Consider the following 14,642-nt stretch of genomic DNA (forward strand, 5'->3'; position numbering starts at 1 on the left):
TATGAAATTGTTGGCCTGTACCAGTATATACAGTAAATGAAAATATAAAGGCTTTTCTTGTGGGCTTGCCATAATAAAAAATGTACCATTATTCAGACATTTACTGTGGTGTATTATGACAGTACCCTTTTAAAAGAATCAAGAGTGTACTAATGTCACAAACTAAAATTATGTGTCTTAAAGTTCAGAACAGCTTTTCTGTAATGGAAGTCTTTTTATGGATGAAGAAAAGGCTGTGAGCAAGAAGTAAGCCTTAGGTCATGGTTTTCCACATTTGGGTAGATTTCAGTTGTTTATTAATGCAAAATTTCTTTTGTGATGGGAAATATATCCGACACTTTTGTTATCTACCATACAGTACGTATGCCACATCTCACATTACAGACCCAACGGATATTCCAAGAAAGGTATAAAAAGCATTACTATACCCTGTTAGTTACCATGCATAATTTTGTATCCTGTGTTGTTTATACAAAATATTATTCGCTGTAATTACCAGTGTGCTCTTGAGAAATGTCAGTGTAATGCTCAGATCAGTGATTTCTTTGCTGGTTTCCATTGCCTAAATGTGTGCTAGAGTGGAATGTATTTATTCATTCAATCGGCGCAGGCCAGAAAGGAAGCTACCTCACAGCAGTGTTTTTGATAGTATGGTTTCTTGAGACCACTTATATTCCAGTCATAATTGTCCCACCAAATGCAATATTTTGCACAGCAAATTCACCACTGTCCACCCATGACATCATGAAATTGTCTTTTTCTCATCAGATATGAAGTTACACTATGGTGATCTCACTGACAGTACATGCCTGGTGAAGATTATCAATGAAGTGAAACCTACAGAGGTGTATAATCTGGGAGCACAGAGTCACGTCAAGGTAAGGATACAATTTTATCTGTTACAATACTTTAATAGGTTTGATGGCAGTGCACTATTACGTACACAGGATATTTTTTTTCTTTATAATCAGAAAAAAACATAATGCATTGTTTTCTGAATCACACAGGCAAAGCAACATGATTTTATCCAGAATGGCCCCTTTCATCATACTGCCAGTTTTCTGTCAACAATGCTCTCTTGTCTGCCTTTAGCAATGAATGAAAGATGGGAAGAAATTGAATATTTCTTCCAACTCCTACATATTACGCATCCTCTGAGGCCTCAATAGATGAGTCTGCAGCTTCTTTGGGATAAGCTTTGCTCTTCCACTTCCTCCTTGAAATTATTCCGAGCCACACACAGTCAATTTTTGTTTCTCCTGAACTTTTGTTTGTGAAGAAGGCTATTATGTTCTTTAAAGAATGTTCCCAGCATACTAAATATCAAGGAAAGCAAACAAATTGAGTAATCCAGGACTTGAATTTTTAGGTATAGCACTTCTGAGCAGGAGATTGTGGAATATACAGTAGAATTATTAATTATCACTTGTCAGTCCATAGTGTTAGAAGGCAGAAACGTATAAAGAGATATGTATTTGTCATTAATGTATATTTAAGCAATGCTGCAATAGGGGTAATTAGGTTTGTATAACTACATTGACCATCAAATGCGCTTAATATTTATCTGGTAAAAAATACTGTTCAAGGTTTTTGGTACTTTTTTAAAGAGCAGGCATCTTAGTAATTTATGGGATATAATAATATTAATTAGCTCTTTGTGTTTCGTTCAATGAGTCTTCTCATTCCTCTTCACCTCTGTTTGTCATAGTAAGCAACAACAGACAGCTGTTAAAATTAAAAATAAAAAGAACAATGTCGTTTTTGTTGTGCATTCTTGCGTTGATGATGATGGACACGAGAACAAAAAGGGTGATGCTAGATACTGCTGTTGCACACAGCTGTTGTTGCAAAAACCGTGACACTGCTGTACTTAAGATCTTCTATGGATACTTAATAACATTATTGAAGAAGAAATGTGGTACAAATATGTCATATTACAAAGTTTTTTGGCACAACAAAGGTGTTTGCTTTCCTCCTGATTCTCATCAGGAACGCATGTGTCTGGGATGCAGCTGAACCAAGGGATGTTTCCTGGACTACTAGAGAAGAACATTAATGCTAGTTGTGGTCATAGGATTGAAGGAAAAGTTTGTTCATTGAATGAATTGGCTTTAATGGGAGATATTTAGTAATCTGCTCTGATTCCCCTTTTAGTCATGAAAGACGGAGAAGTGGCTGAAGTTTGAGTCAAACATTCTGGCTTAGCCTTGGAAGACTGTGTGGGTGTGTTCTTCCATTGCAGCCTTTACACGCAGTGCTGGCTGTCATGTGTTGGGAACAGAAGGAACTGAAAATCCCCTCAGGACATTTGACTATTGTAACATACAAATTAATGAGAAAAGTTTGGATTTCGAAAAAAAGGGAAAAGCTAGATCCAGTTTTGCCATTTGCCAGAGGTATTTTGAAGTCATTACAATATGTTACCAATGCCATATAGGGGTAATCATTGAATAATTATGTTTAATGAAGCTTTGTAATTGTCATACAGTAGGTGTGTTTTCACTAAGGAGATGACCCACATAACTAGAGATGACCCACAAAACTAGAAATGACATTTTGACTTGGAGCCAGCTTTTCAGCAAAGAGAAAGGCTAGTTTATCTCCAGTTCTCCGTGTGGGTGTTTGTTTTGCCCGGTACACTTCATGAAAAAAAGCTTCCTATCAGCCTTCCATCTAATTATATGTAGGCTGCGCTGAAAGTAAGAAAATGAAGTGATGTTTGTTTTCCTACAGGAAACCCATGAGCATGGTGATATTTCTTGAAATTCTCTGGGCACGTTCCCGGGTAGTTTGGACTGATGTCTGTAGAAAAAAAAAAAGGAACCAAATTCTAAACAGTCGTTTTTATCATCCCACAGCAATTAGAGAGTCAATGCTTGTTGTTTGTTGGATCGTATCTCACAAAGAGCCATTGTTTAGTGTTAACATGCTCCTTCAGAGGAAAACCAGGTGACATAATTCTGATTCTTCCCATGTGAAATGAAAAGTAGGTGGACATTTTGGGGAGCGGGGCTGTGCAATCAATTTTCGAGGGCGGGGTGCCTCTTTGTTTCTCAAAGGTATTGCTTGTAATCAGGCTTGCTGGATGTGGTTTTTCCATGGATTTTAAGCCTTAGTAAAGGATTTGTTTTTAACAATATCACTGTTGCTAATGCAAATAGAATATATGTCTAGATAAGATCTACGTGGGCAACAGTTTGAAGCGTAGTAGAAATTCTGATGAGTGTGCTGAAAAGGTTAACATGAATCTTCAGAAAGATAGTCCTCATTTAACATGTAACCGTTTACAGATTGTTACAATCAGGAATCAGAACTTGTATAACGATTTACTGGATAAGGGTCATTGGGAAATCAGTGGCACTTCTGTGCAGTGGTAATTCCCCTTGACTTCAAAACAAAAGAACATGGCGCTGGGGACATGAAAGAGAGGAATGTCCTGATATCACCTCAATACAAAAACCATATTGCTGATCTGGATTCTGTTCAGTGAACGTCTTTTTAGACTTACTGTAAGTCTTGATTCTTCAAATTTAACACAGTAATTTGAACCAGTGGTAACAAATTGAACCTGCAGGGTAGCACCTTTAAAACTGAGAACAGGAGGCACTTGTGGGATGCTGTCGAAAGCTGATAGCTTGGCTTCTTTCAGGGAACAACAGGATGGATAGTGGACCAGTAGGCTATCAAATCACCCTCTTGTTTATAAACTTAAATTCTTATAAATAGACATTTGTGTTCTCATTAAAAACACGTAACATACCTGCTGTTTGGCACTCTTTCTCTAATTGGTGTTGATACTTACATAAATAGAAACAAAATGAAAGAATCAACAAAGCCATTGGGTGAAAGATGAAAGATGTTTTTCAGTAACAGCTCCGTATGGAAACATTTCCAGAATAACATGTGTGCCTGACATTGTGCGCTAGAAGTCAGGCATGCTATTTTTAAGAGAGGGTATTGACTGAACAAGAAGAGAAAGCTACAGTTGCTTTGTAAACAAATAATAAGCAAGATGTCCCAGACGGATTCAAATAAAATGATGGCAATGCGATTAATAATTTACACATTATCGCCTGCTGCAGCGACAGGTGTGAAATGTAGATTTCAGTAAAAAAGGGAAATCCCTATTGATACAGTATTGGTAAGTTAGAATATTCTTAATTGCTTCAGGGCTTTAGGCAATCAGACAGATGCTCAAAATATGACCATTACATTGACTAAACGTAATAGAGTAATCCCTTGTCATCTACGACGGTTACATTCTTCAAAAACCCTCATGGTAGGTGAGTTTGAGGATGGTTACTTTAGACGTTATGGGGGAAATATTGGATCTTGGCAACTGTCGCAATTCAACCAATTAAAATGCCTCAAATGTTTTTTTTACCTATAATGAAATAAAACAATAACATCAGAGTAAAGAAAAACAGTATATTTTGGAAATAGTATTGTTTAGGTAGTTTTGAAATGAGTTTCTGACATGATTCTTACCTCTATTGCTGCGATGAGGCCCATGTAGATCTGGTCACATCGGCACATCACTGTTCCCCTTCTTACCCCATCTGTGACAGCTTCCTTGCTTTCCTTTATTGTACAAATTGTAGATTCATCTACACAAACCAACCAACAGCACCGTCCCTTTGTCCTTTGCGCAACTCATCAAACACTTGAATTATTTCTTGTAAGTTCGTTGCAGATCTAGATCGGTTAGCCACACTGGAATCTCCTTCCTTTCTCCTTTTCCATTCCATTTCTAATATCTTAATTTATTATTATTATGATTTAGCTAATGGATATCAGTTTTATTTAGGAAATCAAAATCACTAACACTTTTTTTTTTGCACAATCCAATATGGAATAACCATCAAAGCCCGGTACAGTATTTAACACTTTAAGCACATTAGAGAAATTGCGGACACGTCTATTCACGAAGACGTGATAGAAAAAGAGCGAGATCAGGCTGCTCTCTCTCCTCCTCTCGTGAAAGGAACTCTCGAGCCAGTGTGCACCGCAGCTCACGAGTGCTCCTCCACCTCACGGGTGCTCCAAACTGGGGTTCAAGCAAGATAAAATGGCATGCAGAAAATATTCGAGCAGGTACTCAAAACCACATAACCATATTGTGGTATAATTTCTGTGGTATAACAGAAATTTGCGTAGAGTGAGGGATTACTGTATTGAGTTCATTTTTATTAGTGAGTAAGTTATTTAAAGGGACGTCTTACAGAAGGCTTGCTAGTGGACACAGTTTACTTCAGTGTGTTATGAAAATGTGTTCACTTTATAGCCAAGAATACAATGCAAAAGTCTTTATACCACCTTAAGCTGTAAAGATTTATTGTTTATTTGAGTTCACTGGACGTTGCCATGTTAATTAGGAAGGAAAGGCTTCGAATTACATATGACCACCCAGCACTTTATTTTAAATGATGTACCAGATTGTACTTTTGAATTCTGTCTGGAAAGCGTTGAACTGACTGCATTGCATTTCGAAATACCACTGTACTTTGGATCTTTGTGTTACCATAAATTTAAATGAAATATCATCATGGAATCTCGAGGCAAGTGGTTCTATCTCAGTATCTTCTGTTTAGACCAAAATAAACTAGCTGGCATTTTATCTGAGTCAGTGTGGGACCCTGTTAATTATTAAATGCCACTGCATTTAGCTCACATGTTTATTTTATGCTTTCCAGAACATTTTAAGGATACCCGTACAACTGATTACAGCAGAGAAATGTATTAATGTGACCTTCACTGTCACTTAGTGCAGAGTTATTTTTACGGGATTCTTTTTGGTTGTGAGAGTCCTGCCTTCCTGTACAGTATCTTGCCTTCTTTCTCCAAATTTTGTGTGTTTGAAAGCAGCCTCTGTGTCTGTGTCCAGAATTTCGAGATGTTCCCAGGCTAATATCTAGGGATTTGTTCACGGTATTAGTTTGCAATTTCTGTCCAATTTCCTTTGATTTCCTGAGGCCTGCCAGATGAATACCATCCACTTTTAAAGATTTGTTGTTCCTCATTTTTTTAACGAGTCCTTTATTTAACTAGATACTTCAATTGAGAATTTCTCATTTACGAACGATGATATAGGGCACACCCATTTATACAGCAGGCCATTCAAGGGACAATCTGTGGCACCTGGGATTTGAACCCATGACCCTCCAGATCCCTGGCTACTCTCTTCCACGCTGCTGCCCTTAAACTTTAGTAAAACCCAGAGTGATGTCATCTTCCTCAATACCTGTGATAGATTAATTATCCATCTAGAACCTTTTCAGCTTTTTACTATGGTAGCAGTCTGTTGTCATTTTAACATGATCTAAAATCATTTTCCCTATGTACAGTGGCTCCCTGCACTATTCTGTGTATCCTTTATGCAGTCAGACTACCTTGTGGTTTATTATAATGTAGTTAGTTTCAGTTGGGAATTCAAATCTGTTGGGAATATATTATGTTCATCCAGATATTTCATTCCTATTATACACATTCCAATTCTACTATAAATTACATCATGGCTACCACGTCAACAGAAGGAAATCTTTTAACAAATCTGTATCATGCCATTCCTAAAATTGATTTTTTTCCATCATTTAGAGCCTCCTGAACATCTTTGTAGTGATCATAGACGTGCCCTATACAACTTGCAGAGTTTAAAGAATGTAAAAGAAATTTGTAGTGAATCAGAACGTAGAGTAATTCCATAATTATCAAATAAGACTTCAGTGTACCAGCAAAACAGCACAAAACAATTCCTTTTTTGGAAAACCTGACATCATGCATAAACCAAGAAACCTTCTTGGGTTTCTCTTGCACGGTTTTGGGCATTGGAGCTGCCAGTATGTGCCCCATGAAACTTCACTCCATGTACCACTTGTGGCTTTGTGAGCTCTCGTAGATGGTTGTCTTCGAAGTTGTGTTATTCAGATTCACCCATTACCACCTGGGCCGATTCAGATCAGGCGGCAATGGAGAGCTGAGTACTTTGCTCCATTTCATTCCGTTGGTTGACCTCTTTGTACGCCTTAGATTGCTGTTGTGCTGAAGAGTGAAACTACTGAAACTCCAGAGAGCCCCAGACAAATGTCTAAGAGCAGCAAAGTAACTAGACCTTAACATTAGCAAGAGTTCCAGGTCCTAACAGCTAGACCCCTAACCCTTTGATATGCACAACAGTGTGAACAGGATATTTCATTATCAATCTTGGTTTGCTTTGTCAGCATACCACTGTCTGGTGCATTTTTGTTCTGAATTGTTGAAATCATTGCGCCTTGTGTTCTGTATCTTTTCATGCTTTTTTGCTTAAGTTACACTTAAGCAAATCTGATCTCTGATCTGTTGCAATTTCTTCCAGATTCTGCCAAATTTCTCTGTGGTTCCTACAGTAGGCCTTTGCACTTTGATCCATATATACTTTACCTCATAAACATACCTCATTTTACATTCCAAATGGTCCTTGTGGTTCACTTGTACTGTACCTATTAACCTTTTAGATTTTGTTTAATTTCTCAGAATATGACAAAAATTGTGCAACATTTTCACTAGTGTAATTTAATATCGCAGCTTTATTGCATGATCTTTAGTGTTACCCATTGTGAATGTAATCATATTGTGGTTTACAGAATGTTCTTGGCTTGGATTAAAGCTGTGATATTTTAGTCACTAATTATGTGACAATTGGTCGGAAAAGTCTTGTTTTAGGTCAATAGTTATGTACGCTTGATGTAGCTATTGTTTGTAGAGGTGATCCTGTAACTGGGTGAATATTGTTTTTCCATGTATGATATGGTGTATACAAAATGTGCTACTGTGTGCTATATATGAATTATTATTCGTTTTTTCAATGCTTTACTCTAGTTTGCTGTAATATATGATCGTACATTGTATATTTATCACTGTACCTACAGTAGGTAGGTTGTATTCTGTTGTCTTTCATTGGAATCAAGTCATTTTTACTTTTTTTTCATTCAACAGTTGTCTGTTTTTTTGGGACCTTTTTTAAGTGTTTTTTATCTTGTTTAATGACCTGAAGGATACTTTAATCTGGAAACTATGCAAACTGAAATGTCAGGCTTTTCTGCAAGGCTGACATTTGAAGCGATAGAGACACAAAGGGCTCAGCTTCATTCTGCCTGTCTTCCTTCAGTTATCTCCTTTTGACTGAACTTGGCAGTCATGGGAAGGAAAGTGCTTTCGAGAGCCTGTTCTCCATTTGCTGCAGATTTGAGTGATGGAAAAGCTGTTTGAAAAGCAGCTGTGTAGTTGGTTTCAAGCACAGCAGGGTGACAAGACATGAGAACGTGCTGGGAAAAAGTTATTGCCTTTGCTGAAATCACCCTTCCCCTCTCTCACTTTCTACCAGCCTGTCCTTTTTACTGTTTCATGCGTTCTAAAAGGAACCTGCAGTGACTCTAGGAAGATAAATATAGAATTGTAGTGGCCCCAGTCAGAATAGTCTCATGGAATGAGATCTGGATATATTACGTATATGGATATTAATTGGCTCTCGTTGTTTCACAGCACTGAGAGTGGAATTGCCTAACTGGAGTTCTAATTCCACATCATACAACATAACATCACAACGGAGTACTAGAATTAACATCTGTTAGATGGTTCTGCATTGTAAACCAGTGAGAGCTAATTCATATTTCACCCCCGTCACTCTCTGTGCCTGATTACAGTTCAGACACAACACAACCCATGTGTGTCCTTGTAAGACAAACACACCTGTACAGTATATACTCATTCCTGCCCATGACATTCGTTGGAAATCAGAGGGGTTTAGTTTCACTTGCCTAATTTGAAAGCTGATCTGCATAATGTTTGATCAACAGGTATATTTGAATCGTATCTATTCCAGAGAATGCTTTGTATTTTTATAACTGCTATTTGCTGCTTCACAACTATACATTTGTCATGGAAAACATCTTAGTTATACTGCATACAGTATATTAACATTCAAAACATTTTATTGTGAATTTCTTTTCAAGGAGCTTTGTTTTACTTCGTTTACCAGTACAAACCTATCAGCATTAATGTAGAACTTAATATACAGTATGTAGTGGTGGCCATTTACATCATTCACAATAGTCTTTTAAATTTCTTGTCATTAGCCAGCATTTGGCCTGGGTAGCAAGTACAGTAAGATGGATTCAGATGTTTATTTAGGTTTTTATTGCAGTTTGGTGGAACACGGTTGAAACTATATCAAGTGTGAACTGGACTAATTAAAACACACTTAAGTGGATTTCATGGCTACTATGTTCTAATTCTGTTTATTGAACAAAAAACTTAGAATATTTATGTTGGTAACATTTATTTGTCAGGAAAGGATTGGAATTTGGAATTGTTTTAGTTTTAAATTAAAAACTGATTGGAAGGTAACTGTATAAGGGGGCTTTCTAGTTCATCGGTCTCTGGGATTTCTGCATCTTGACCTAATCTTGTGTGATTTAACAGCTCACTGAGCAAACAGTGGTCATTTTGTGTCAAGCTGATTAAAACTCAATGAGGGGTAAAATAACATATAGTCATGTTTTAAGAACAATATAAGTTAATCGCTTGTGAACAGATGAGAAAAGCAGTTGAGAGGCTGTTTTGCTGAGGGGAGGGTTTTGAAGTGTTTCATTTGGCTGTTGAGTAAAAGAGTACTGTAAGTGTGTGGTACTGTGCTCTTCTAGGTCGGTACTGGTGGCCAGTACTGTTTAAGCCATTACCTGCAACACACACTGCTTTTGATAATGGTTCTTTTTTTTTTACCTCAACCCCCTCCCAATCTCGCAATCTTAGTTAATCTTTGCTTTTCTGTTCTGATATGAATGCAGTAGTAATAAGAATTGATAAATGCAATTATTTAAACATTGTTTTTAAAAGCTCAAACTGCTTCACAGTGCTTATCCATGAATAACAGTGCACAACACGCCCATTGCGCAGCTAAATAAAGAATATTAAAAAGCAAAGAAAGGAAAGCAGAAATGACAATAACAAACACATCTTTTTGAAAAGGTCATTTATCCAGGCTTGTTATGAAGTGAGTATTTTGCAGCACCTTATTTTGTGACTTCAGGAGCCAATTAATAAAACAGTATCACAGTTGACATGCTATTGCAATTAACAATTAAATTATTGCTTTTGACAAAGTCTTATTGCTATGAATTAGCGTTCAGTGAATACAAAACAATCATACAATAGCAGAAGTAATTTCAATGCTAAATGGAAAAATATATATTTTCTTTAAAAAATAAGCATATACTGGCAGGTAAAAGTAATAAATGATTAAATAAAATTTAAATGGTATGTTGGATGGCCATTTTAAATTGTTAAAACCAACCTTAATTGTAGTTAAACACCACAAGTAATTATGTATAAATGGATAAATACTGTATGTGTGTAAGATAGACATAAATAAGGAGCAAAATGGTCTGGGATGCTGTGACTTGGCTGTTTGAGTGCATTCAGAATGGATTATAAACAGATTCCAGAGCACGGGCTATCCTGCTTCCTCCTGTATGAGGCTTTTCAAAGCCCCAGGCCTAGAGGATCCCTTAACATTCAGTTCTTAATCACTGGTCACATATATTTACTGGTTAGATTGTACAGACTGAAATTCATCACTGTAACCTCAAGAAACCTGAAATTTCATGATGTGCTTTTTTTTCTTCGGATACATTCATGTACAGTAGGTATGCAGGATCTCCTCGATGGCAGGTTTCAAGAGCTGTTTGAAAACGAATCAAGTGGAAGACAAAGGAATTTCCCGTGCTGAAAATATTGGGAGATTATGTAATTTAGTAAGTAGACCAGTGTGATCATTTCAGTGTCGTTTTTTTGTTTTACCGCATAGTTTCAGAAATAGACATTTGCCGCTGAACATTGTTTCTTCCCAGTGTGAAACTGTGCTTTATTGTTTACTGTAAATCTTTACTTAATGTATCGCGGTCGATCCTGTCACAGAGACGAATTATGTTTTTTTATTAATGCTTTTTTTTCCCATCCCAGTCCACAAATGAATTCTGTGTGACTATGCAGTTCTTGTTTGAACACATTTCAACCGATACCGCTTGATCTAGGTGTAGGTGGAATTTTGTTTTTGATTCTAACGAAAAACAAGTGGAATTGGCATTAATTAGCAGGCCCGACAAAGGCGCAGTTGCCAGGTTCTGCACAAACAGCCTGCTTGTTAATTTTGACTGCTGTCTTTCTGAAAGGAAATTTAAGTGTGTACCAGCTTCAGGTGTTCCGCTTTTTTGTGAAAGCTCCTTGTTTGTACATGTATTATTTGCCCTACGTACAACCCTTTCAGTATAAGCAAAAAAATAGTCTTGGGTTTGTTTTTTTTAAGTAATCTTTTTACATAAGTCTTGGTGTTTTTTTTTTCTCCTGATAGGTCTGCCCCTGTTCTTTATTTCTACAGTATTTGTAGAGTCCTAACTGGAATAATATACCTCAACTTCAACTGCTGATTCTGCCACTAATAACAGTACACGCGAGTTCATGTTTTATTAACAGGCCGTCCCCGTGAAATGAAGTCCTTGCCTGACACCTGTAAAAAATGTTGCCTTGCTCCATTTTCGCAGAACGCAAAGCCAAGTGAGGTTCGGCGGCCTGCCTCTCAGATGGTTCCCACCTGCCGTAAAGATCTTCTTATTGGATGTATAAACGCAAATGCAGCCGTTCCTCAGAGACACGAGCTCGCAGTGTCGGTTTCTTTTGGTTAAACCCCTCTGTTTCTATTGCAGTTGTTTGGACCAGCTCTTTCGCTCGCAAGCCGAGAGAGGGGAATGTTGTGTTTAGCAACAGTGGGGTGTCAGGTTACTTCAGAGAATAAGAGTAAGTCCAAGTAGGTCCCCCCAGATCTTGAAGCGTACGTAGTGCAGTTCTGCTCTTTATTCCGGTTTGATTTATTTTTTCCTGTTATGAATCTTTTACCATAGAGCTTTATCACTTTTTTTATACCCATGTTCATAAGGTCCTTGCGGGATTAAGCTTCAAAACCGCAAAGGGACTCAAGTTCGCCTAATGCTGTAGGTTGATGTTGTTTTTTCCCTTTCAGTGAGTCAGTCTTACTGTATATTATTGAACATAATCAGTGTGCAGACTTATTTTCATCCAAACACGTTCAATTTAGCTCTGTACAATTGGTAATATCGGTAATATTTTATACAATTCTTTTTAACAGCTTTTTTAAAAACATTTAAAAAAAATGGTTTAACACACAAAGCTTCCTGTTGCTATTTACTGTATAGTGGGATTATATTGTAAAGATTTGTTTTAAGTACAATGCAGTAGAATGAAATTAGTACATATTGTGACTCTGAAGATATGATTTCAGGAGAGCTTTAAGATTTTTTACAAAGGCAAAACACTACTTTTTTAATTACTTTATTTTTCTTGTTGTCATTACAGCAGGACAGTGTTCATGTAAGCCTAGATCTTGGATAAAGTGAAACATGAAATGTTGCTCCAGATCTTCCATCTTTTCACAGCAGCTCAGTTGCACTGTGCATTTTGTGGTCTCCCACAATATAATTTTCTGTGACTGTACCTCTTTCTTTTTTTCATCCAAAAGATCTGTCGGACCCTCACAAATGTCATTACCACGCTGTCTTGTGTTTAAACCAGGAAGTTCATTATACAGTCCAATGTAGACTATTAAGAGTGTAACAGATGTGGTTCTTAATGTGAATTTAAAAAAAAAAACAGTTACAGTCCCATTGTTATTAGCACTAGAATAAATGTGAAAGTTTATTTTTATGTAAAGTGAAAACAAAACAAATGATTCAGAAAATAATCATGTGGGGAGCCCTTCTGTTACAGACAGTTCAGTGTTCTTATTAAGACAATTAGACAATTAGACGTGTGCTCGCTCTAAGCAGTCCTAATTACAGAGTAACCTGTAAGCCTGAACTTTGAGTCTGAAATTGGATTGGACAACTAAAGGACTAACTGTGGATGTCTTCGGAGACAGGGTGTTCTTGTATGTGTTTGTCGGCATGCTTGTAGAACTTGTTTCTGAGGAACAATTGCAGACAGGTGGCAGCAGTGTGCCACAGAGCTTATTTTGCAGAACAGCACTGTAGCAGTACTCCTATGATGGCAATAAAAGGCCAATGAGTTTTTTAAAGTCAAACCTTCTCGCTTTTTAGCTGTACCTGGTGTATCCCGTGCAGAGTCTTTTAAACATGAACCCGAAAGAAAAGTAATGAGAATGAGAAGGGAAACGGGGTTAAGAGACACCGAGGAGCTGTCGAGAGCCTGCAGCGCGCGACGCCAGAGCTCCAGGTAAGGGGAGTAAACAAGAGATGGGGTGTGACAGAGACTCTGGTTGCATCACGTCTAGGGAAAAGTGGAAAAAGAACAAACAAGGCAGCAACAGCAGAGCAGTACCTGCTGCAAAAATCGCAGGTTGAAAGAAACTCACAGGATGCCAGTTGTTACAGAAAATCCTCCAGTGGTGCCTCAGGCCAGCAAAGGACTTGGCCTGCATGTCTGATTTTCAGTCAAGCAAGTTTCAGGGAGGAAATGTCAGTCTGTGAATGAGGCGAGCGTGCCCTGGGAATGTTTGTCAGGCGTTTTGCTCGAATGTCAGCATTTTCTGAGGCAGAGCTGCGCTGCGCCCCACATCGGGTTATGGCACTGCCGAGTGATTTAAGGTAGCATGGCGTGCTGAGTGGAAAGCCGTCTGCAGAGCCCTTTCTAACGCGTAAACAAATAGAGCGCCGTTGTTTTTAATTAGCTTTCTGGGAGATTGACAGAGCAGGCTGAGGAGATAGCACAGTAACCAGCTATTATACTAAATATTTTGCATGCTGCATAGCTGAGGTTGTAACTATGGATTCCTAGGGGGCATTTGGCTGTAAAACACTGAAACCTCTCCATCCTTGACTGGGTTTGCATAGACCAGCCTTTCTCCTGTTGATCCCCGATAAAGAATAAAATAATACAAATGTTATGACTAATAAAATCTATAAAATAAAAAAAAAATAGCATTGCACCATTATGGCCAGCCTGAGTGTTAAAATGGAACTAATGAGGTGAATGACCCCATCCCTGTGGAAGCACTTTACTTTCTTAAAAAGAGCACGCCGTTAGGTGGTGTTTCACCGGTCGGCTAACAACTGGTTAATATGCGACCACCTTTTTTTACAACAGCTGCAGCGATCCAGTGTGAAAGGGATATGGAGTGAAATGATCAGCCTGCAACTAAAACCATGGGTGTACTGAATATTCATATATTTTTTTAAACATCCTGCACTGCACATACCTGTAGATTGTATGGCCTCACCATTTATACATTATGTGTCTGTAATTTCCCCTTTTAATTTAGTGATCTGAGACTTAGCAGGATTTTTTTAACTGCCCCTGTTGCTGGTGATGATGATTAATAACAACAACAACAACAATAACAATATATCGATTTTGGAGTTCTGAGTAGTGTATTGTCCCATGTTATGACCTTCTTCCCTAATTCTATCACAACAAATAACTCATGCAATGTTTAAGGTACACAAATGACTTAATCAATGATCAAATCAAATCGACGCTGATAAAAATAAAATGAAAGATTTGTTGTATATAAGGGTACAATTATTTCATATCTATTTTTGTTGTTGTTATTATTATTACATTGTTATTATTTATTTGCT

The 14,642-nt window shown here is 37.6% G+C and overlaps 1 protein-coding gene across 1 annotated transcript in view; it reads left to right on the forward strand.

Annotated features, from left to right (window-relative positions):
• gmds (GDP-mannose 4,6-dehydratase) overlaps positions 1 to 14,642 on the forward strand; it is a 304,999-nt gene that overhangs the window by 47,745 nt on the left and 242,612 nt on the right. The window contains exon 4 of the mRNA XM_088644042.1: positions 769 to 878. Coding sequence (XP_088500168.1) covers positions 769 to 878 — 110 coding nt within the window. The remainder of the gene's footprint in view (positions 1 to 768; positions 879 to 14,642) is intronic.

This window comes from Lepisosteus platostomus, chromosome 8 (genome assembly GCF_059453375.1).
Source record: "Lepisosteus platostomus isolate fLepPlt1 chromosome 8, fLepPlt1.hap1, whole genome shotgun sequence".
Classification (NCBI taxonomy): domain Eukaryota; kingdom Metazoa; phylum Chordata; class Actinopteri; order Semionotiformes; family Lepisosteidae; genus Lepisosteus; species Lepisosteus platostomus.